General features: G+C 40.2%; 1 protein-coding gene across 1 annotated transcript in view; it reads left to right on the top strand.

The window, feature by feature from the left end:
• The first annotated feature begins 9,940 nt into the window (after positions 1-9,940).
• Positions 9,941-22,758, top strand: part of ATP10A (ATPase phospholipid transporting 10A (putative)) — a 295,670-nt gene continuing 282,852 nt past the window's right edge. Inside the window, exon 1 of the mRNA XM_020992777.2 lies at positions 9,941-11,072. Within this exon, the coding sequence (XP_020848436.1) occupies positions 10,564-11,072 (509 nt within the window). The 5' untranslated portion in view covers positions 9,941-10,563. The remainder of the gene's footprint in view (positions 11,073-22,758) is intronic.

Genomic DNA, 22,758 nt, shown 5'->3' on the forward strand with positions numbered 1-22,758 from the left:
GGGTTAGAGATAGGGAAGGGAAGAACCTGTAGCCAGAGCAGGGGTAAAGACCTGGGAAATACCTAAGAGATGGAAGAGAGGGGAGGGTCATGGTGAAATTAAAGAACAGAGTCAGAAGCTGTGAGGCATAGGGAACAATTGAATGATTAAAAATTATGATCAGATATAGAAATTTGAGACTTCACAAACAAGGAATTAGAACACTTGTGATGGCAAAACCATCTATATGTGGAGTTGAGGTGAAGTGAAGGAGCAGATCAAATGAATTGAGGAACTGGGAAATGAGAACATTTGAAGAATCAATATGTAGCCTGAAGTCTCCAGCATAAAGGTAGGTGATTAGGAGGAAAGAGACTAAAAACCAATCACTTAGTCACTGAAGAAAGATAACAGATAATGTCCTAGCAGTTAATAGATAACAGTCACCAAAATCTGGTTTGGGTGATAAATTTGAACAGCATGAACCTCATAGGAGAGGTTGCTTATTGAAGATGGTAAAGGAAGAGTCTGCTCTCTTTCTTTTTAAATTTACCTTAAGCACTTTGTCTGGATCTTTCCTTTGTCTCCATCAGTCCCTATCCAAATTATTTATTCTGTGTACAACTCCCCTGCAGAATATAAATTCCTTTAAAGCAAGGGAGGTTTAGTTTTTATCTTCATATCCCTGGAATTTAGCATACTGCCTTTTTCACCTCAAGTTGGAACTTAAGAAATGTTTGTTGAATTTAACTGAAGAATATTACCCGGTAAAATGCAAATATTGGAGTATCAACTGGAGACAAGGACTTTCCCCTGTGTCTTCTGCTCTTTGATTTCATGGGAAGGTATCTTTTTCCCCTGACAAACTCTTTTTTGGATTCAACAGCCTCATTGATTTGTGAGTGGCAAAAGTTCTAAGGCACTCTTCCAAGATAATGCTCATCTAGAAAACAGGATTAAGAATTGATTGAGTCTCAATGCATCTCATTGGTTTCCATTCCTTCCTTCAGATGGGAGTTCACATTGCCTAGCTCATGCTGCCCTTTATCAACTAATTCTTGCCTTCTGTGATTCCTCTTTGCTTAATGCAACAAGCTTTCAGGGCCAGCATGCTTCTTGGCACGTTAGGCTTTCTGTCATTGTTTAGCATCATTGTAGCTTTCCCACTGAAATGGGAAATGGCCTAATTAGCTTAATGAAGCCAAGTACATCTTATTCAGCATTCTAGCCTTCTGTGATATCTGGTTGCTTTTCATTCTGTCTTCCTATCTCTTGGAAGTACCTGGTAGTATAGAAAGAGATTTTCCATGTTGTGCTCCATTACAAAACCATTCTGTGTATATTTCTAAGCCAATGTCAACGCATCCATTTTCTCATTTCAGAATGTGACGATTCACTGGAGAGTGGGTATGAGTACTGACAACATTATTTAGCAACAAAACTTAGTTTCCCTAAGTAATCAGAATAGACTACTTCAGAAATCAATGAGCTCCCCGTAACTGGATGTATTCAAGCACAAGTTGAATGGTCATTTGTCATTAATATTTAAGAATGGTCTTCTGTGTGTGGGCTTGCAGTAGATTACCCTTAGGTCTCATATAATTTAATGTTCTGTGATTGTAACACACACACACGTACATTTTGCTTGTACTCTACCACATCTCAAAACTAAGGAAATAAGGTAGAATAAAATTATATTCTGATTTTTTTTTTTAGGCAATTGGGGTTAAGTGATTTGCCCGGGGTCACACAGCTAGCAAGTGTCAAGGGTTTGGTCTGAGGCTGGATTTGAACTTAGGTTCTCCTGACTTCAGGGCTGGTACTCCACTGTGCCACCTAGCTGCCCTGGTAATAAAATTATATTCTGAAAGATTGGTGTGAAATAGGAAAGCTAATTATTTAAATAATTAAAAAGTAAAATCAATTAAAAGTATTTCACATATTGTATTTTAAAAATAGACTTCTGCAATGCCAGCACATTAATCCCTTCATATTGGGATTTCAAATGGGAATACCAATTAGTCCAGAAAAAGAATGGACCCAGTGGTATGCTGCAGCTGGCTGACTGGCTCATAAAAGCCCACCATTAAATTTTCAGTGTGATCATTTACATATAGGAAATTGGTAAACTATAGATCCGGACTTGATTTGTTATTTTATTACTTGTCTATACTTAAAGTGATGGGGAAAATATTAATAATGCCAATTAAACTTCAAAGTATGTTGTACATATTTTTTTCTGGAGAGCCAGTTGTTAATCATTTACCAGCACACTCCTGAATGTCACTGACCTTTCAGAAAATGTTAATGAAACCAATTTATCTCATATAGTAAGAGCATTATTTTTTTTAAATAGGGATTCCATACTTTCCTCCTATAACTTCAATATTTTGGGTGGTTCAATTTTTAAAATTGTCCTTTATTTGATAAACTTCTGAACTTGACTAAAGCATTCATACTCATGGAAATAACAGTACCAGCAATGTTACATTCAAATAGGAAAAATTGTGTATGTCCGAGGAAAAAATAAAAGAACCAAGCTAGAAGACAAAGACCACAGACCGAGGAACAAAAACTAATCAGACCCTGAGTTAAACACAGATAGCTACTAATTCTATATCTGGAACTGGGTTGTTTGTCCTTTGTTTTGGAAGCAGACAAATGATATCCTTGGGTGATGTCTTGACTAGAGCATAAACAGGATTAAAGTGAGGCAGTGTGGCACAAAGTTGTCAGCCTCACTCTCTCTTGCACAGTCATCAAAGTTCAGTGGCAGGACAAAAGCCAAGACAACTGGGGATGGTCTAGGATACAGAGCTTGGTCAGACATCCTATCACACAGTGCCTACACAGAGGATTTATGAAGTTGTCTTTTTACCCAAGTTGTACTGTAGGTTATAGTGCTCTTCCTAAAATTTAATCATGCCATAAATGTTCAGTTGTTTCTCTTGCCAAAGAAAGTCATCTGCTGTTTCAGTTCCACTGCAACTGACTGAATGTTTTAGCAAAACTCCTCCTTCCTTCTCTCAAATCTGGCTCTGCTACTCCTCCTCTGGAATCCATCCCCTTTCCCTCAACAATTTCCATCAACCAGCCAGTAGTTTCCTAGTCTTACATCATCATTTTCCTCTAGCCTCATCTTTTACCATTTGGCATTGAGAAGAATTGGATCATCATCACTTATTCATATTATCAGGTCATTATACAATTAATTTGGATGAATTACAAATTATACCTCTTTTCAACATCTATTTATTATTATACTAGTTTCTTACTGATTTTATTGGCTATGTTAATCCACACATTACTGGTGCCAAACTTCTCTGGTATCAAAGCTCATAGAATCCCCTTTTCTCCTTCTTCTGGGCTGATTTTCCCATTGCAAAGCAGGAAGCATTAGGAAGAGAAAAACACCTAAGAAAAACACCTATGTATAAGACCAAATTAATGCAGATAAATTGAAGGAAAACTCAGTTTTGGACTATGATACCTTAAGTAATTATTAAGCATTATTGCCTCACATGTGAAGGCAATAGAAAACTAAAGGACATTAGATCTACAAGGGCTCAAGGTCACAAAACTAGTTAGTGAAAAAGCCAGGACTCTAGTCAACTTCTGATATCCAGTCCCAGGATTCTTTCTGCCTACAGGTAGCTAAGTGGCACGATGGATAGAGCACAGGGTCTGCAGTCAGAAAGACCTAAGTTCAAATCTGGCCTCCGACACTTACTACCTATGTACCATGGGCAAGTCATTTAAACACTGTCTCCTTCAGTTTCCTCATCTGCAAAATGAGCTAGAGAAGTAAATGGCAAACCACTCTAGTATCTCTGCCAAGCAAATCCCAAATGGGGCTATGAAGAGTCAGGACACGACTGAAAGGACTGAACAACAACCATTATCTTCTGTATTAAAATGGGACCTCTTTGGGAGCAAAGACTGGTTATACCTTTCTTTGTAGCCCCTGCACTTAGCACAGTGACTGGAGTATAGTAAGACTTAAAAAGTGCTTGTTGAGGGGCAATTTGCTGGCAGAGTAGATAGAGCACCGGCCTTGGAGTCAGGAGCACCTAAGTTCAAATCCAGTCTCAGACCAGGTACTTGACACTTACTAGCTGTGTGACCCTGGGCAAGTCACTTAACCCCAACTGCCTTGCAAAAAATATATATACAGTAAAAAAAAAAAAGAAAGAAAGAAAAGAAAAAGAAAGAAAAAATGCTTGTTGAGAAAAGGTAAATGACAAATGTTGGAGAAGATGTGGGGAAAATGAGACATTAATGCGTTGTTGGTGGAGTTGTGAATTAATTCAGCCAATCTGTAGAGCAATTTGGAACTATGCCCAAAGGGCTATAAATCCACGCATAACCTTTTACCTAGCAATACCACTAGGAGGTCTGTATCCTAAAAGAGAAAAAAAAAGGAAAAGGGACTACATGTACAAAAATATTTATAGCAGCTCTTTTCTGGAGGCAAAGAATCAGAAATTGAGGGGATATCCATCAACTGAGGAATCGCCAAACAAGTTGTGCTATGTGATTATGATGGAATACTATTGTACTATAAGAAATGATAAGCAGGATGCTCTCAGAAAAACCTGGAAAGACTTGCATGGGCTGATGCAAAGTGAAATGTACTGTGTACAAAGTAACAGCAATATTGTAATAGGATCAGCTTTGAATGACTTAGCTATTCTCAACAATACAAAGATCCAAGACATGAAGGACTTAAGATAAAAAATGCTATCCACCCCCAGAGAAAGAACTAGTGGGTGTCTTTTAGACACAGATTGAAACATAATTTTTTTAAAACTTTATTTTTCTTGAGTTTTTTTGGTCTATTTTCTTTCATAACATGACTATTATGAATACGTTTTGCATGGCTACACATGTATAACATTGAATTGCTTGCTTTTTCAATGGGTCTGGGGGTGGGGAGGGAGAAAGGGAGAGAATTTGGAACTCAAGGTTTTAAAAATGAATGTTAAAAATTGTTTTTACATATAACTGGGGAAAATTAAATACTAAATAAAATTTTAAAAATTACTTTGGCAAAAAAAATGCTTGTTGACTGATGGAAGAAATTTACCTGGAGTACAGTGCTGTGTTTAGGGATAATGAGAGGCAGACTTGCTTAATGATAGCTGGCCAAGTAATATAGGACTTCAAATTCCTCATCTCAGTAGTTTTAGCTTATCTGATGGATGACTATTGATAGTTGATTTTTCCTTCTGAAAGCTGTCTATATCCTTTGACCAATTATCAACTGAGGAATGGCTCTTATTTTTATAAATTTGGCTCATTTCCCTATATATTGAGAAATGAGGCCTTTATCAGAGAAACTTTCTGCAAAAAAAAATTGAAATTGTGGTAATTTTCAATAGAAGTATTGAAATCAATGCACACTTTAAGCACCTGCTACATGCTAGACATTGTGCTTGTCACTAGGAATAAGAAGAAAATAATACAGTTCCTATCTCAAGAATCTTACATTCTATCAGAGGAAGCAATATATTTATGTATCTGTGTATATATATGTGTGTATATGTATATGTGTGTGTGTGTGTGTGTGTATATATATATAATATATATATATATATATATGCAGAGGAACCATTAGTTAATAAGAAAAGGCTGGTGTCATAAGGATACAGGCATTTGACTTACCCAGGTGCCAGGAACACTGGATTCCACCCTTGGAAGTGAGGGTGGGGGAAGACAGAGAAGGCAGAGGGTCATGGCTGAATGCTCACTCCTCCATGATCTTACCACAAAAGAGGAATTAGACTAGAATTTTACCTTTCTTCTACAAGTCAGCTATTTGTAGTCAGGGTTATAATGCTCTTCTGGGGCTTTAGCATAAAGCATAGTCTTTCCTGGGTCACTATAAACAGGAAGCAGTCATTCCTTAAACTAAGGGTTACCTTTGCTGTTGTCGTTCAGTCCTGCCCCACTCATCATGATCCTGAGACCATAGCTCGCTAATACTGACCATGGGTTTTCTTTGCCATTTCATTCTTAAAACAGAAATAAAGTGACTTGCCCAGGATCACACAGTAAGTGTCTGAGGCCATATTTGAATTTAAGTCTTCCTGAATTCAGGCCCAAATGTTCTATCCAGTGAGCCACCTGGCTGCCTCTAAGTTACCTCCCCCTCTCCCTCCCTCTCTTGGGTTTACTGGCTAGATTTCTTTCTCAAAGACAAAGCCTTAAATCCAATTCACTCTGGAGCTCTTAGATTAGACAACAATAGGTCCTTGCCCAAGCACCACTTCATGCTTCTTTTTTGGGCCCTCCAGCCTCAGAGTGAATGTAAATAGTAACTGTTTCTCTTTTGGCCAGCAATCCTGGGGGTCTTCCCCTCCCAGTTTAATTTTTTTTTTAATTAAAGGGGCCATCCCTCGACCCGCTTCTTAAAGAGGCCTATTCACAGAATGGGGGTTGCCTCACTGAAAAGACCTTAGCTTAAAAACACCCACTGCATTCTGGGCCATCTCCAGTCGTCCTGAATATCTGGCTACCAGACCCAGATGGCTCTGGAGGAGAAAAGGAGGCTGGTGACCCTGAACAGCCCTCCCTTACTCAAATCAAAGTCAATTGCAAGTCATATCATCATCTCCCTGATGCCAAGGTCCTCTTCGAGAATGAAGGACAAACACAACATAAAACACAATCTCAGGTAGCAAGCAAACATTTATCAACACAAATAGCAAACAAATGGGTGGGGAGAGTCCCGCAAATAAGTGTAAACGCAGAATACGTGGAATAAGTGTGCTCTTCAATTTGGGAGCCAAATGAAATCTCAAATCAACCAAGGAGAGAACATCTCATCCAAGAAGTCTTTTCTTCAAAGTCTCTGTGGGTATAGGCACTGAGAATCAAAAGACATGTTGGGTGCAGCTTGCCCCACATGCTTGTCATTCCAAGGAGTTCCTGTTAATCATTCAAAAGTTTGAGCTCATACACTATCTCTGTCTCTCTCTGCCCTCCCCTCCCCCCATCTTCTCCTTCATTCTCCCATCTCCTTTACCACTTCTAGTCTTCCTATAAGCAATCTTCATTGGCTCAGAGATCTCCCACCCAATCGCAGACACATCTTTCTACATTTGCTATCTCAGGGCTGTCCTTCAGGGAAACCACCCCTACCGACCTTGGTGAGGAGGGTCCTGTTACAAAATAAATAAAAGGTAATTCTAGGGTTTAGATTAAGAAAGGCTGCAATGTAGCAGGTGATGCCTAGTCTAAGCTTTGAAGGGACATAAGGATTCTGAAGAGCAGCTAGGTTCCTCAATGGACAGACTGCAGGGGCTGGAGTCAGGAAGATATCTTCCTGAGTTCAAATCTGACCTCAGACACTTACTAGCTGTGTGACCCTGGGCAAGTCAGTTAACCCTCGTTGCCTCAGCTTCCTCATCTGTAAAAAGCTGGAGAAGGAAATAGCAAACCACTCCAGTATCTTTGCCAAGAAAACCCCAAATGGGATCATGAAGAGTCAGACAGGACCGGAATGACTGAACAACAAAGGATTTTAAAAGGCAACAGCAAGGAGTAAGTGAACTCAGAAACAGACTGATCTAAGGGAAATGTGGGGAGTTCCTGTAAAGCCAGTGGGAAGTCTAATGGATGAGTGGTTTGTGCAAACAGAAGATTGTACTATTCTTGGGTATTCTGTATGTAAACAATACATGCATAGACTGTACTATGGGCAGAAGGAATCTCTTAAAATGGCCAGTTGTTGGAAAGGCATGAAAAGTATATTTTTGAGTTTTTTCTTATCTTAATTGTCCTGAATTTTTCATGGGAAGGGGGGAAGACACTGTACAGAAGGGGGAACAGATTAAGATCTACTGAGTAAGTACTGAATTTTTAAAAATGGTATTATCCTGGAATTAAAAAATATTATGACACTTTTAAAAGGGAAAACAAGCTTATTCTAGAATTTCATTGATCTTGTGATATATATTTTAAAATTTCAAATTTATTTTACCATTTAAGATTTACCAGAAATGTGTTGCCTTTCGATTAGTAAGTAGATACTTAATATGTTTGTTAAACAATATCTGTTGAATTTCTTTAAGAGTGGACACAGAAATGGGATATTCTTGTCTGCTTTTCTGCAATGTTCTTTCTTGTCCTGGCTCTTATGGGTCTAAGCTCCTACTTCTGGAGCTGAGAGGAGGGAGAAATAAGAGGTGGCTGCAAATCTGGTTCCCAGGCTCCTGAACCACCGTTCCTGACACTATAAAAGGGAAAATCCTTCAGTCCAGGAAGGGAGGAACCCAGGCTAACCATTTAGCTTCTGTTAACCCTGGGAAGCTCTTGGGACTCCGAGGCCTCTAGGCACATCCTTAGCATGCCTACTGAAAGATCTTGGGGAGAAAAAAACTCTCTGGATGAAATGAGAAAGAAGAACTTAGTCAAATGCAGCCCTTGTTATCAAAATCCAAGATGGGGAAACCATTCTAAGAAGGAAGACACTCTGAAGCACGGGATCATAGATTTGGCAACCAAAAGGATCTTAGTGGTCAAATAGCCCAATCCCCTCATTTCATTTATAGGTGGGGAATCTGAGGTTTCTTAAGGTGGAAGTTGGAGCCCCAGGATTTGAACTTAGGTCTTCTGACTTAAAATTTAAAGCTCTAAGGGTTTCTAAAATGAAAAGCGCACATACATAATAACTAAGTGTCTAAGCATGTCTTCACTGAACTTCGAAAAAATTCATTGGGGTTTTCTTGATAGTGGTTTGCCATTTCCTTCTCCAGTTCATTTTACAGATAAGGAAACTGAGGCAAACAGTGTTAAGTGTCTTGCCCAGGGTCATACAGCTAGTAAGTGTCTGAAGCCACATTAGAACTCAGGAAGATGAATTTTCCAGACTCCCGATCTGGCCTTCTATCCACTTGTCACACATGAAATGGTGACAGTAATTGTCTATATCCCATCTTTTTCTCCAACCTCCAGGCCTTGCAACTGGCATGTAAGGATATATACAACTGAATGTAGACAGGGCATTTTAGGCAGAATTTACTCACTAAACCTTTCCATCTCCAAAATTCTTCTCGCATACTTTAAACCAATCTACAATTACATTTCCTTAATCGGATTAAAACCCCGGCCAGACACACCAACTGGGATGTTGTTTTTATTAGATCACAGGATTTACTGGGCAAGGAAAGAGACTGGAGGGAAATAAAGGTATATCTCGTCGACATCAACCTGGAATGGTGAAAAAAAAAACTTCCTTGCAAGCAAAATCTACCTTTGGCTTCTGAACTTCTTAAGCTGTTTGTTTTTCCATCCCTAAACACAACTGCTTACCCACCCACACAACCCACCCACACAGTCACACCCCTCACTCCCCATGCCCAACACCCTCTTCAGGACAATTAAACTCCATTTCAGAGAAATTCGAAGAAAGGGGGAGGGGAGAACTCCTTTGCTACTTTGTTACAATTCTGCAGGAAGAGGGAAGGGCAAGGTTAATGGAAGAAAATTGGGTAGTAACACCAAGGGAATCAGACTCCTCCGGGTTCCCAGACAAATAAGGGCTATACAAACAACAATAATTTGCATCCCTTTTCAGTTGTAATGAACTTCAATCCTCGATGTTTCCCAGAGAGCCATTCAAAAGCTAGAATGACTGGGTTTCATAAGCTTAAGTGACAACAGGGCTTATTTGTCCCCATTTCCACTTTCTCATCTTGATAGGACCCAAACATTTTGGACGTCCTGCTGAGAGTCAGTTAACTAACGCTTCTTAGAAACGAAACTTACTAAAGTTTCCAATTATGCTTCTTTTCTCTGTCTGAGCCCACGCCTGGTGGGTAGAAGTGATGTTTTTATTCCATCGTGGAGCAGGCTTGTGTGGGGCGGGAGATGGGGGTGTAAGTTAGGGATGGAGGAGGGGGAGTCTCTCTATGTGTGTTGACTTTCTGCCCGACTTTTTAGCAGTAGAGCGGAAACGAGAGCCAGGGGTTGGTAAGTGACGTACAGTAGTACAAAGGTTACTTTGTATGACTCCCCGGCTCATGGAGAGACAACTGGACAGTCAGTCATTCAATCCCGCCTTCAGCAGCGGCTGTGGCAGCCGCAGCGGCTTGCAGCCAGCCACTCGAGTTGCAAATTTAAGAAAGAAGGAAGAAAAAGTTACAGGCGAAGAGAGATCGGTCTGAACTCAGGGTGGTGTGGGCGGAGGTGGCAGCAGCGGACGAAGGAGGGATTGTAGCACAGTACAGGAACTGGAGAGGCGGGGGAGGGGGGAGTGAGGGTGGAAGGAGGAGGACTCGTGTATCTCTACTCCCACAGAGCGAGGCGTTTCCACCCTTCTCTTCCCAAGGGCTGGGAGCCCTGAGTTGAAAGACAGTGATGAAGATCACTTAAGAGGCTGGAGTAGGGAGAGTACGGGACGTACACACCCAGATCTGGGGGGTGGGGGAGAGGGAAGAGGGAGAGAGAGAAAAGAGAGCGGGAGTGACTGCTAGAGAGAGGCTCCCCGGCTGAGTTTTAGCCTGAGAAGTTGTAGCAAGTAACCGCCGGACCACTTAGATCATCCTTGGGGCTGAACAAACAGGGGAAGCTTTGGAGACCATGGGGACAGACGGAGGAGCGAGAAGGAAAGAAACAGCAGCAAGAGAAGAAGGGGATCAGGGGCAGGAGGAGCCGCGGAGACACAGACAGCAGCAGCGGCACCGGCGAAGGAGGGAGAGCAAGACCAGGACTGTGCGCTCCAACCTGCTGCCGCCCCCAGGGGGTGGGGAGCCCGATGTGGCTACTAAAGGGGCTCCCCATCGGTGGTGGTGGAGTCAGGGAGGCTCCCAGTACCTGGCTGACAACCGGCTGAAGACGACCAAGTACACCGTGCTGTCCTTCCTGCCCAAGAACCTCTTTGAGCAGTTTCATCGCCTGGCTAACGTGTACTTCGTCTTGATCGCCCTGTTTAACTTTGTGCCTGTCCTGAACGCCTTCCAGCCCGAGCTGGCCTTGGCGCCGGTGCTCTTCATCCTGGCAGTCACCGCCATCAAGGACCTTTGGGAGGATTACAGCCGCCACCGCTCGGACCACGAGATCAACCACCTGGACTGCCTTGTCTACTGCAGGTGACCCAGGGACAGCTAGGAACGGGCAGGGAGGCTTGGTTGCTGCGGTGGGGTGGCGGGGCAGGTGCTGGATCTGAGGCATTAGGATCTAAAGGATGGCTTTTCTCCCTCTTTTTCTTGAAATGGGGTCGGCAAAAACATTGAGGGATAGCGAGGACCAGGGAAGATCTGTTTCATCCCCCCATTGCTCAGTTTTGGTCCTGAGGAAGGGGTTCGACTAAGCATTTGGGTCCATATATTTGCTCCTTTAAAAACTCCGTCTTATATCGCCCAGAGTAGGGCGTGGTGGCGATGGGAGAAGGTTTTAATGTTTAGAAAGTTTTGTTCCCGCGACTCTACCTCATTGGAATGCAGCTGCGTGTGTGTGCCCAGTGCGAAGGACTTCGGGCTCTTTACCCTCTTCAGGGCTCCTTTTCCTTTTCTGGGGCTTCTCAGGCCTTTTTGGAAGACAGTTTCCTTTCCCGTTTCTGGTGACAGTAGTTTCCCGCGGGCTGGGCTTTTTCTTTTGTTATTGGCTTTTTTCCCCCTGTTGGGACACGGAGCGCTTCAGTACAGAGATTGAAACTGTTGCAGCTGCCTCTTCAGTGAGCTAGTCAGAAAGAATGTGTAACACGTGTCACAAAGTGGTATCTGCCCACTTTTCATTGGCGGTTTGTAGAGGGGGCCAGGTGGAGACGTTCTACGGTAGATTTTTCTGCCCCATTTCCCTCTTCTTCATTTGGACCAGGTACCTTTCCTGAAGAGGTCAGTCGATAAATGTCACCTTGCTTTGTCTCTCCACCCTAATCTTGGCTGTCTAATTTCTTATATGAAAGACGGGGATTCCTTTTCCTATTGCACGTTCACCTACCTTCAAGGCAAAAACATTTTATCATATTTTTTCAGATTCTCCTATTCAGACTCTTTAAAAAAAAAAGGCTGCTCTTCTTACAGCCCTGCATACCCAGAGATGAGAATTCAGATTTATCTTACGTTTCCAAAAACAGACCTTTTTGGGGTCCCAACTAAAATCTGACCCATAATGGTTCTCATTTTCCCAGTTACTTCCTCACTCCCTTCATCTGTTCCTAGGTTTCTCAGGATTTTCAGGTTCAGCTCCTGAGGGGCACCTAGTTAGGATAGCTCCATATCTGTCTTTGCTGATCCACTCCCTTTCCATGAAGTACTTTCTATACATAGCTAAAAGCTGAGGAAAAGTTTAGAAACATATAGTTTTAAAGCTGGAAGGAACTTTAGAGCTTGCCAAATCTCACTGGCTTATTTTACAGAGGAAGAAGTTGAGGCGGAGAGATTGGATGACTCACCCAAGGTCACATAATAAGTGGAATACCATGGCCAAGAATGGATCTCCAACTGTGCTTTCTGATGGTGTTGTACTTCCTCAGCCCCATGAGATTCTACACCATTTAAGTTTTCTGCATTTTATCCCTTCTTTTTACTTCCTCGGTGACAAACCACACTCTAAAAATACTAAACATTGTCCCCTCTTCCAACTGAGAGGTTCCCCACCCCATGTGGCACAGGTGCCTAGTAAGCAAGGTCAGAAAGGCCTGTGTGGTTTCCTGTCTGCAGGCTAGTTTAGAGTAGAAAAGAAAAGGTTGGAAGTGTCTGGCAGATAACATCTGCATTCTTGATTTTAGGAGAAAAAGCCACCTGCAGTCTGACCTTCCTTGGTTATACAATACTATTGTCTGGGCTGGACAGAGCAAGACCTTAGCTGAGGTTACAACCACCTAGCAACTAAGCATTATTTTGCATAGCTTGCTTTAGGAATAGTTAAGCCCAGAGAAATTCAGCCTGTTTACTTGACTTTCCTATCTTGGTGATTTGAAAACATTCTTTGGAGCTGCTCTTACACAGATTCCCTCTTCTCTTGCATTTTTTAGAGAGAGGCCTGATCTTCTTTGACAAGAATACTAGATATCTTTTCCTCTGTTCCTCTCTCACTAGTACCTTATGCTTTCTTAACTAAAGCCTATGCCAAAGACCTCAGAAAATTTCTGTAACATCTTTTCAGTGGGTCAGAAAACAGGATGTGATCATGCAGTGCCATACAGATATAAGAAGCTGACCTCACTGACCTTTTTAGTCTATTCTAGTATGGAGCTATTGGCAAACATTTTACAGATTGTGTCTGGTTGACCATGGGACATGCTACATTCCTGAGGCTAGCTTGATGATAGCTAAAACTGTTTTGCAAAATCAGGATCAGTATGAACAAGGCTTTCTTCAGGGTTCTGTGCAAATTGATAGTTGTCCTAGGAGGTCTCCCCAGGAAATCAACTCAGAAAAACTGCAATTGGAGAGGTCAGGTTGTGACTGCACACTCAAAAGCTCACCACTTCCTGTCTTTAGCTTCCTGAGGGTCGAGGTTGGTGTTCGGCAGGCCTGGGAGTCTGGATGAGTCTGAAGTTTCTGATAACGTCTCCAACTTCACTGAAGAGTTATCTTGGATTTAATCAACATAGAATTCTCAGGAATTGATGCTATTTAGAGAGTTGGAACAGAGCTCCATGGTCTTTTCTAAAGGGCATCTAGGTGGTGAAATGGATAGAATGGCAAGCCTGTAGTCAGGAAGACCGGTTTTCAAATTTGGACTCAGACACTTACTAGCTGTGTGACCCTGGGCAAATCACTTAACTTTTGTTTGCCTCAGTTTCTCATCTATAAAATGGGGATAATAATAGCACCTACCTTCCAGGTTTGTTTTGAGGCTCAAATGAGATTATAAAATAAAAGATTTTGCAAAGTGCCTGGCAGATAGTAAATGTTACATAAATGTTAGCCATGATTATTAATGGAGTTGAACCAATAGACCAGAATCCCATGCAGACATCATAACTTGATGAGCTTCAGAAATGCCACTAGTCTAACATTATGCAGCTTCCTCCTTGGAAACGTTGTGATGCCCACCTGGGCACAATTCTCATACACATGTGGCCTCTCTGGCTCTCCAATGAGTGTGGTTGTATGGGAGTCAAAGTGATTAAATGGATTTTATTTCAATCAGTGCTGTTTGACAAAAACCTTTGGTGATACTACTACCGTGGGGAAATAACCGTTAAATTCCTTGATAAACATATAACCAACTTTTGATTATTTTGTGTCTTGGGGGAAATTTGCCTTCTCCAAATCACAGATGCTATAATGAACATAATATATGCAAGCTGAGTGTCAATTCAGAATGTTAATATCATTAAGTGGGACACAGTAGTCTACAACTGTTCTCATTATTTTCGAAAGTGAGATTTCCTTGAAGAAATAGATTATATGCTCTTGATCTGTTTGCGCCATTAAATGAAACCAATCTGGTTTTGACATAATTCTGAGAGATGTTTCCACAAGTGGAATTTGAATTCCTAGTCTTGACACACTGTTTTCATTATTTCTTTTTCAATATATTTTGTCACACATACACTTGTGTGTATATTCCTATATATGTGAACACATGTATAGTCAAAGTGCCATATAGCCTTTCTTATTCATCTTGAACCATAGGTTCCCATGTTGCCAATCTCAGTCATTTTTTCTGATTGCTCTTAAGTACCTCTTTATGGGGTCGAGGGTGGGGGGGTGGGGGTGGGGAGGAGGTTTAGGCTAGTACTCTGGTGTATGGTACATGGGTAGAGTGTTTAGGTTCCAAAGAAAGGAAGGAGCTTCGCAGTATGAACAGTCACTCCTAGGGATGGTCAGGATAGGATGTATTCAATTTAATTCACCCCAGCAAGCATGTATGAAGTATCTAATACAAAGGCAAAAAAAAAAAACAAACCCAAAAAACAAAAAACCAAACCCAACAAAAATGTTCCTTTCCCTCAAGAGGCTTACATTCTAGTGGGGATGGTGGTAGAATAATATGTGCACTGATTCATATAATGTTATGAGTGACTGAGTGCCAGGAAAGGGGTTAGGAGCAATGCCAGCTGGCCTCTATTTCGGTGAAAACAAACCTACCAGCTCTTTCGTTCGTGTGAAATATATGTGTGTGTGTGTGTGTGTGTGTGTGTGTGTGTGTGTGTGTGTGTGTGTATTTTCAAATTCTCTAGCAGACACCTAGTAGAGAGGAATCCAGCAAATAACCCAAGTCCCCTCTTGTCAATATTACAGATAGATGAGAAGAGGAAAAGAAAGTAGAGCCTTGGATAATACAAAAAAAATTTCATATTTCAACTTTGAAAAATGGCAGGATTCATTGGTGCCTGCTTTAAAAAAAAATAAGCATGCTGTTTTTAGATAGAAATTTAAACGTGAGAAAGAGTGAAAAGAGCCTCTGAGTAGGGGTTGGTTGGCTTGAATGCTAGTCCTGGCTTATAGCAACTAGCTGTATGAATTTGGTCAAGTCATCTTTACCCCTTTGGGTATCATTTCCCCATCTCTAAAATGTCTCTAAGGACCCTCCTTGCCATCAAATACTATGATAGGCAAAAAATTCCTTTGAGAGTCCTTTGGATAATTATATCCAATTTTAAACTTACCTGGTTCTTAATGTTTGCCTTCTGCATGGAACAAGGCAATAATAAGGACACTAGTTAAAGCCTGGTTATCAAACTGCTCGTCATTTTGATCTTTCAGGATTAAAGGCCGCTCTTGATATTCATGTTGAAAATCTGGTGAGATTTTTTTTTCTGTTGTCTTCATGCTTGTCCTTTTTTTCCCTATATCATTTTATATAATTTCTATGTAAATATCTTTGTTTTATTCTATAATTTGGTGACTGGAGTGTTGAAAACTTTTTTCCCCCTTCTGGTTTGCAGTCTCTGTTGCTTTGGGGTTAATCTGATGTGCAAACATTAGCATTATGGTAAGAAATACCTTGAGGTGAAGGAGGATTTTTTTTTTCTGAGTGTTACAAGTTTTAAATCTGCATAAAAGTTGTGGAGAGTGTAGTGTTTTGGTATTTTCATTCAGTAAATTGGGAACATTTTTACTTTACCCTTAATTTCTCTTTTTCCTCCCCCACCTCTTTCCTTTAATTCTCCTATAGCTCTTCCCTGAGTGTTGAAGTCATGAAATTTCGCTTGTTTCTCTTTTCTTTCTTGATGTGGGAATATATGCTGTTTCAGAAAAGTTTCTCACCTTTTGAATGACAACTAAAATATGTTCATGGGATGAATGTCTGCATTTTGTTTTTCCTCCTCAATTATATATGCTTTTCTTTTTTTCTGATCATTTATCCTCCCTCTCATTGTATGCTCCTTTCCTTCTATTTCCTGTTGGGACACCACACTTCCTCTCTGCGTTCCTGATTTCTTTGCCATCCTTGTTTCTCCCTGCCTTTGCACAATCACTTTCCCTAGGGACTGAGCAAAGGCTATAGATATAAGAAGGCAGAAGTGAGCTGTAAGTGCTCCATCTGAGAATTAGGGGAAGATAAAATTTTTGGATAGGTTGATCCAAGTGATTTGAAAGGAAGTTTACTAGGCATTCGTGATGAATGTCATGGAGGCTTTTGGAAAGAATAGTCTGATGTTGTCATTGATATAGAATACTTTTGTTGCTGCATCCCTAAGCCAATATTATGGTTCAGATGACTGTGTACCCTGTTTTTGTTTTGTTTTACCAATAATGATGAAGTAGTTCTAGGACATTGCTCTTCAGAGTGGAGACTAGTGGCCTCACCTGAACAGGGGTCTGATTACGGAAGGGGAAAGTGGTGAGATGGGTCACATTCCATCTTCTCCATGATAGCCAGTTATGGGGCTTCTCTCCAGTACATCCACATCTTCCCTTATTTCCCAATATGCCCCTAACTCCCCTTACTTTCTCGGCTGAGTAAGTTCCTAACTTCCCCTTCCTTGTCAGACTCTTGAAGGTAGCTGTGGCCTAACCACTAGGGCACATGTCCATGATAGTAGCTCCCTGAAAGGCAGCTAGCAGCTGGGACAGTGGATAGAGTGCCAGGCCTGGAGTCAGGAAGATTCCTCTTCCTGAGTTCAAATCTGGATTCAGACACTTACTAGTTATGTGACCCTGGGCAAATCACTTCACCCTGTTTGCCTGAGTTTCCTCTTCTGTAAAATGATCTGAGGAAGAAAGGCAAACCACTCCAGTATCCTTACCAAGAAAACCCCAAATGGGGTCACGAAGAGTTGGACGCTATTGAAAAATGACGAAACAGCAAACTTCCTGATATTGAGAAAATTGCCATTTCCCCTCCAGCGTATGCACCTCATCCACTGGTGATTGCAGCATGCTCTAGGACTCTATAATCCCAGGTGACAAGTGAGTAAGAGTCCTGCTTTTGGTTTTGGGTGGGACAGTATGAGTTTCACAGGAGGAGTTGGTTGTATGTGGTCTATGGCTTAAATCTCATTTTATTATATTTTCCTCAAAATATACCTTTCTTTTGAACAGGCAAGTACCCCACTATCCTTCTAGTCACTGGGATTCTCCCCTCAGTGACATCCTTCACTCTTTACCCCACAGAGCTAGGCAGTTGTCAAGTCTTGGCTTCTGCTTCCACATATCTTACAAATGATACCTCCTTTCTATTCACAGAGCCATTGTCCTAGTTTAAATCCCCACCTTCATCTCTTGCCTAAACTATTTCTGTTATTTCAATAGCATCCTAACTGATCTCCTTGCCCATCTCTCCCCTCTCCAGTCCATCCTTTGTCTAGTGCTAGTCGTTTTCCCAAAGTGTAGATCTGTCTATGTCACTCTTCCCTATTGACTCAAATATCAACTATTATTTCCTTTTTTTAGTTCATTCTTTGAAAAACTCTGTTTTGGATGTGTTTTATAACTCACATACTTATCAGACTAGTGATGTGTGAATATACTTTTATAAATTAATAAATATATACATGTCAGGGCTCTGTGCTCAAATTTTTTTTTTTACTAAAATAGATACAGGATCATTTGGAGGCCTTTCTTTAAAATATATTCATACAGAGGATATACTATTCTTTTCTGAACATTTTTTCTGATCATGTCTGTGATGAATAGCATAATGCTTGAAAGGGACTTTTCTGAAATATTTCCAGATTCACTGACCTGAAATACTGAGACAATTTTGTGACTATTGACCCACTTAAAATTAATGAAGAAAAATGACCCAGTGTTTCATTGAATTAACTTGTCAACATATTTTCTATGAATACATTCTTTTGGGTTTCAGTACACTGTATTACTATGATATGCTTTTTCTAATACTACAATTAAGGATCATAATAATACTTATAGTAAATTATAATAACAATAGTTATGTTTACTTTAGTAATTCAAGGATTGGTGATTTTATTGCTTTAAATACTCTCTTAAGGTCTGTAGTGGACCTCAACCTTTCCATACTTTAATAGTTTTTTTGTCTTTGTTTTTGTTTTTCTGTGATTGGCTGGCTGGAGAAATTAATCACCTGGGGTGATTTTTATGCTAATGAGCCATAAATTTAATGATACCAATTTTATGATAATGAGTCTTTCTAGAAGTTTGCTGGGTCAGTCCTGAAGATAGACTACATAATCTATTTATAGGGCACTTTTTTTTTTAATTGAGGCAGTTGGGGTTAAGTGACTTGCCCAGAGTCAAACAGCTAGGAAGTATTATGTATCTGAGACCGGATTTGAACTCAAGGTCCTCCTGACTCTAGGGCTGGCGCTCTATCCACTGTGCAGCCTACCTACCCCTATAGGGAACTTTTTCAAAGCATTTATGGCTTAGTAGACTCTTGGGAAGTTTTCTCAGTTTTTCAGTCTCCGTGACATGATGAAGCCTAGTTATTAAATACTTACATCAGCCATAATTTTATGCAAAAATAAGAATGCATTTTGTATTTTGTATATAATACCACCTCTGAAACATACTACCTCTGTGACTTTAGGCAAGTCACTTAAAATCAGAGAGCTCTCAGTCAAATCTCTAATGTAAATAGATGAGCAGATAGTAATCAGTGTTGGCTTGGGCAATTTCTTCCCTGGAAGTTACATCTAGAAATGAAATTTCAGGTCTCGTAAAAAAAAATACTAGACATATGGTTCATTATAAGAGAATTCATAAGGGCCAGGATGTAGGGCCTGACAGTACTAGCCACAGTCCAGTATTCCTAAAGTACACTAGTCATGTCTTTTTACTAATGATTGAGGGCTGGAAAGGTAGTGATTTGCCTAAGGGTAAACAGATTCTGCATGGCCCAGATGAGGGCAAATGATGAATCCCTTTAAGTGCTATATTGTATTAGAATTTACACCATTTGAAGGTATAACTTTGTAAAATCTGGTCTTTGGCTCCAGCCCAGTGGAAATATGTGATGGGAATTTGAATAATGCTGGTACTTTCCCAGAATTCTTATTTGTTCTACTGGGGATCTAGGGGTAGCTGTTCAGCTGGTGCTAGAGCCCAGCTCCTCCCTGGTCTTCAAAAAATGCTCTTCTCACATTCATAGTATCATGTCTTTATTAGTAAGCTAAAAGAATTTTAAGAAAACAATAAGAAAACATATAAAAGCCTCTTTAACGTGTCTTTCTACCGCATTAGAAAACTCATAAATTTTGCTCTCTCTCTCTCTGTTCTTCTGTGTGTGTCTCTGTCTTATTCTCCATCTCTGTGGCTTTGTCTCTGAATCTGTCTCTTTAGACTTACCTTTGTCTATCTGGCTTTGTCCCTGTCTCTCTGCCTCTGCCTCTGTCTCTATCTCTCTCTTTCATTGTTTCTCTCTATCTCTTTCAGTGTCTCTTCCCCCTCCTCCCAATGGGATTCTTTACCTTAGATGATATGCCCTGTCTATGACCTTGTTAGATGAGGGATTCATAGGACAGTGTACTGTGGGAAAAGCACTGACTTTAGAGTTGTTAACCAAAAACCATATAGTCCAAAGTTTCTTCCTGATTTCAGATCTTACCTCTAATGTTTATGACCTCTGTGACTTTGGCATAATTTCAGCGTCCTGAGCCACAGTTTGCTTATGTGTAAAAGGAGGGGATCCATCTAGCTGGGCTTTGAGATCTCTGGATTTATCATTCCATCCATTTTTTAAAAGGCTGAGAGTATCATATAGTTTAGTTTTGCTAAAGTTTTGGCACAAACCTCCACTACTTGCTTTAAATATAACCGAATTATTTTAGAATTACTTGCTTACATTAAATTTTATGAAAATAAAGTTAGTCTTCTGTTTTCAGAAGGAAAGTACCATTTAAATCTTCAGCCTGTGACTTAAGTTCCAGGGCTTTTGGGCAGTGAAAAAACTATTAAATATAAGTATAGCTGGATTTTGGAGAGTATGACAAAATAGGCTTACCTGCTTCTTTTTCTCAGTGTAAGTTTTGACTCTTCTAGGAAGTGTTAACTTTCCTAGTAGCTCTTGGTGGGTGTGTAAAGGCACAGTCGAGTCTGGTGCTTTAACAAGTCTTCTCAAATGCCACCCAGAGCCTTCCTTGTAATTTCAGTTGTACTGTCCTTTCAGTGCATTTCTGAATGAATGCTTTTATTCCCAAAGGAGGCAAGCACTTTAGGAATTGGCAAACTAGTATTTAAAATATACTGATGGAATGAATCCAAAATATTACTTCTTCCAGAAATGCAAATCAAAATTTTGTCCAATTGGAAAATCTTTTGCTAGATGTTTTATTTAAAAAAATTTTTTTTACAGCAGAAGTTGAAAGAGTTCAGAATTATTGATCCCATGGCTATTCTTATAATAATTTTGAGCCATGATTGATTCTTAAGGATTTTCTGTCTAGCCAAGGGTGAAGAAATGGTGATATTTTTACAGTGTTAATTCCATGGTCCCCCATTCTACTTCATTTTTTTTCCATTATATCCTCAGTGCCAAACAAAGTGCTTAGGGCACAGTGGGCATTTAATAAATGCTTATCGATTGATTTAGTTCAATTAGCCAGTGTTTACTTCCTCTTAGTGATCTTTCATTGGCATTGTTAGAGCCATATTTTTCTTTTATTTCTGCTTATTTTATTCTGAATCATTTCATACGGACCTTCCATCTTTCTCTCTTTTTTTGTGTGTGAGGCAGTTGGGGTTAAGTGACTTGCCCAGAGTCACACAGCTAGTGAGTGTTATGTGTCTGAGGCCAGATTTGAACTCAGGTCCTCCTGACTCCAGGGACAGTGATCTATGCACTGCACCACCTACCTGCCCCTCCATCTTTCTCTAGATTCCTCACATTCATATTTCTTAAAGCGTAGTGACAATCCGTTGTACTCACATAGCATATTTTGTTTAGTCATTCCACAATTGATGGACCACCATTTTGTTTTGATTTCTTTGCTACTACAAAGAAGCTGTATTATGGTGTATGTTAGACAAATGTTTCTGTCTTTGTTCCCTTTGGATATGTGCCCTATAGTGGAATCCTTGGACTAAAGAATGTCAATAGACTAGCTGTTTTCCTTTCAAAATTCCAGATTGCTATCTGGAATGGTATTCCTCTACCTGTAGTGTATTAGTGTTCTTATCTTCTCATAAGAAGTGACTTTTTTTTAAAGTAACTGTCAAATACCCAAATGATGATATTTTTGGATTAAAGATGTCAAAGTGTTAAAACAAACGTGGCTGACATTCCTATTTTGGAAACCACAGGTTAAGGTTCCTTGTAGCTATTTATATGATTATTATGACTTAAGAGAGCAGTGATGTCTCATTTGGCATAAGTCATTTGCCTGACTGGGTTAAGGATGATATAAAGGAACAGTGGCAGTGTCTGCTGTAATAGTGTGGTGAGCTTCTAGGCACTTCACACTTGGTAAGCAATTACAGTTTTCTGGAATTGGTAGGTGTTTGGAAGACATGCTTAGAAGTCTGCTCTGGTTTATTTTTACCCCCAGAGTCGCACATTAATTTTTTTTTCTTGCTTTTTAGTGAGGCAGTCGGGGTTAAGTGACTTGCCCAGAGTCACATAGCTAGGAAGTGTCAAGTGTCTGATGTCGGATTTGAACTCAGGGCCTCCTGACATCCAAGGCCAGAGTTGTATCCACCCCGGCTCATTAATTTCAAATGAACTACTGTTCTCACTTGCTTATCTTTTGAACCTGGGTTATTGACTCTTCCAGAAAAAAAGGGAACATTTTCCACTATTCTCTCAAAAGTTTCAGGTGGAAAAAAAATCTTACTTGTTTCATTAAAACATACATTGATTTAGTATTGTCATCGCTTTCTCATTAAGGCTAAACCAGAACTAGGAAGGAAGGACTACTTCACTTTGAGAAGTTCAGTATGATTTACAGCAAAACCTGAGTGAGAAATTTTATTATAGAGTCTTGGTAGTGTCCAGGCTAGATTCTTGGCTTTTCTTTTGGGGGACATCATTCAACTTTTGTTTCTTTCAGAAGCTGAGAAATTTCCCATAGAACAAAATGATTTATAAAACAGAAGCAATTATCAGTGTGGTACAAGGGAAGGAATATTGGATTTGGAGTCCCAGGCCATGAGTTCAAATACTATCTCTTACCACTTGAAACTTGTGTGGTCTTAGACACTTCACTTAACCTTTGGGCCTCAGTTTCCTCATCTGTGAAATGAGGAATTTTAGCTAGATAACCTCTAAGGTCCCTTTCAGCTGGAAATCTGTGATGTTACGGTCTCCTTTTATTCCACAGAGGGATGGGATTTAATGGCTATGGAATATTAGATATACCATCAGGCATGGTTAAAGTAATAGTTGGTTTTCTTGAACTGCTTTTTTCTTATTTTTTTTTTATTATTCATTCCAAGGAATGACTTGTTTTGCAGGAGG

This window comes from Phascolarctos cinereus, unplaced genomic scaffold, assembly GCF_003287225.1.
Source record: "Phascolarctos cinereus isolate Bilbo 61053 unplaced genomic scaffold, phaCin_HiC Scaffold_726;HRSCAF=1367, whole genome shotgun sequence".
Lineage (NCBI taxonomy): Eukaryota > Metazoa > Chordata > Mammalia > Diprotodontia > Phascolarctidae > Phascolarctos > Phascolarctos cinereus.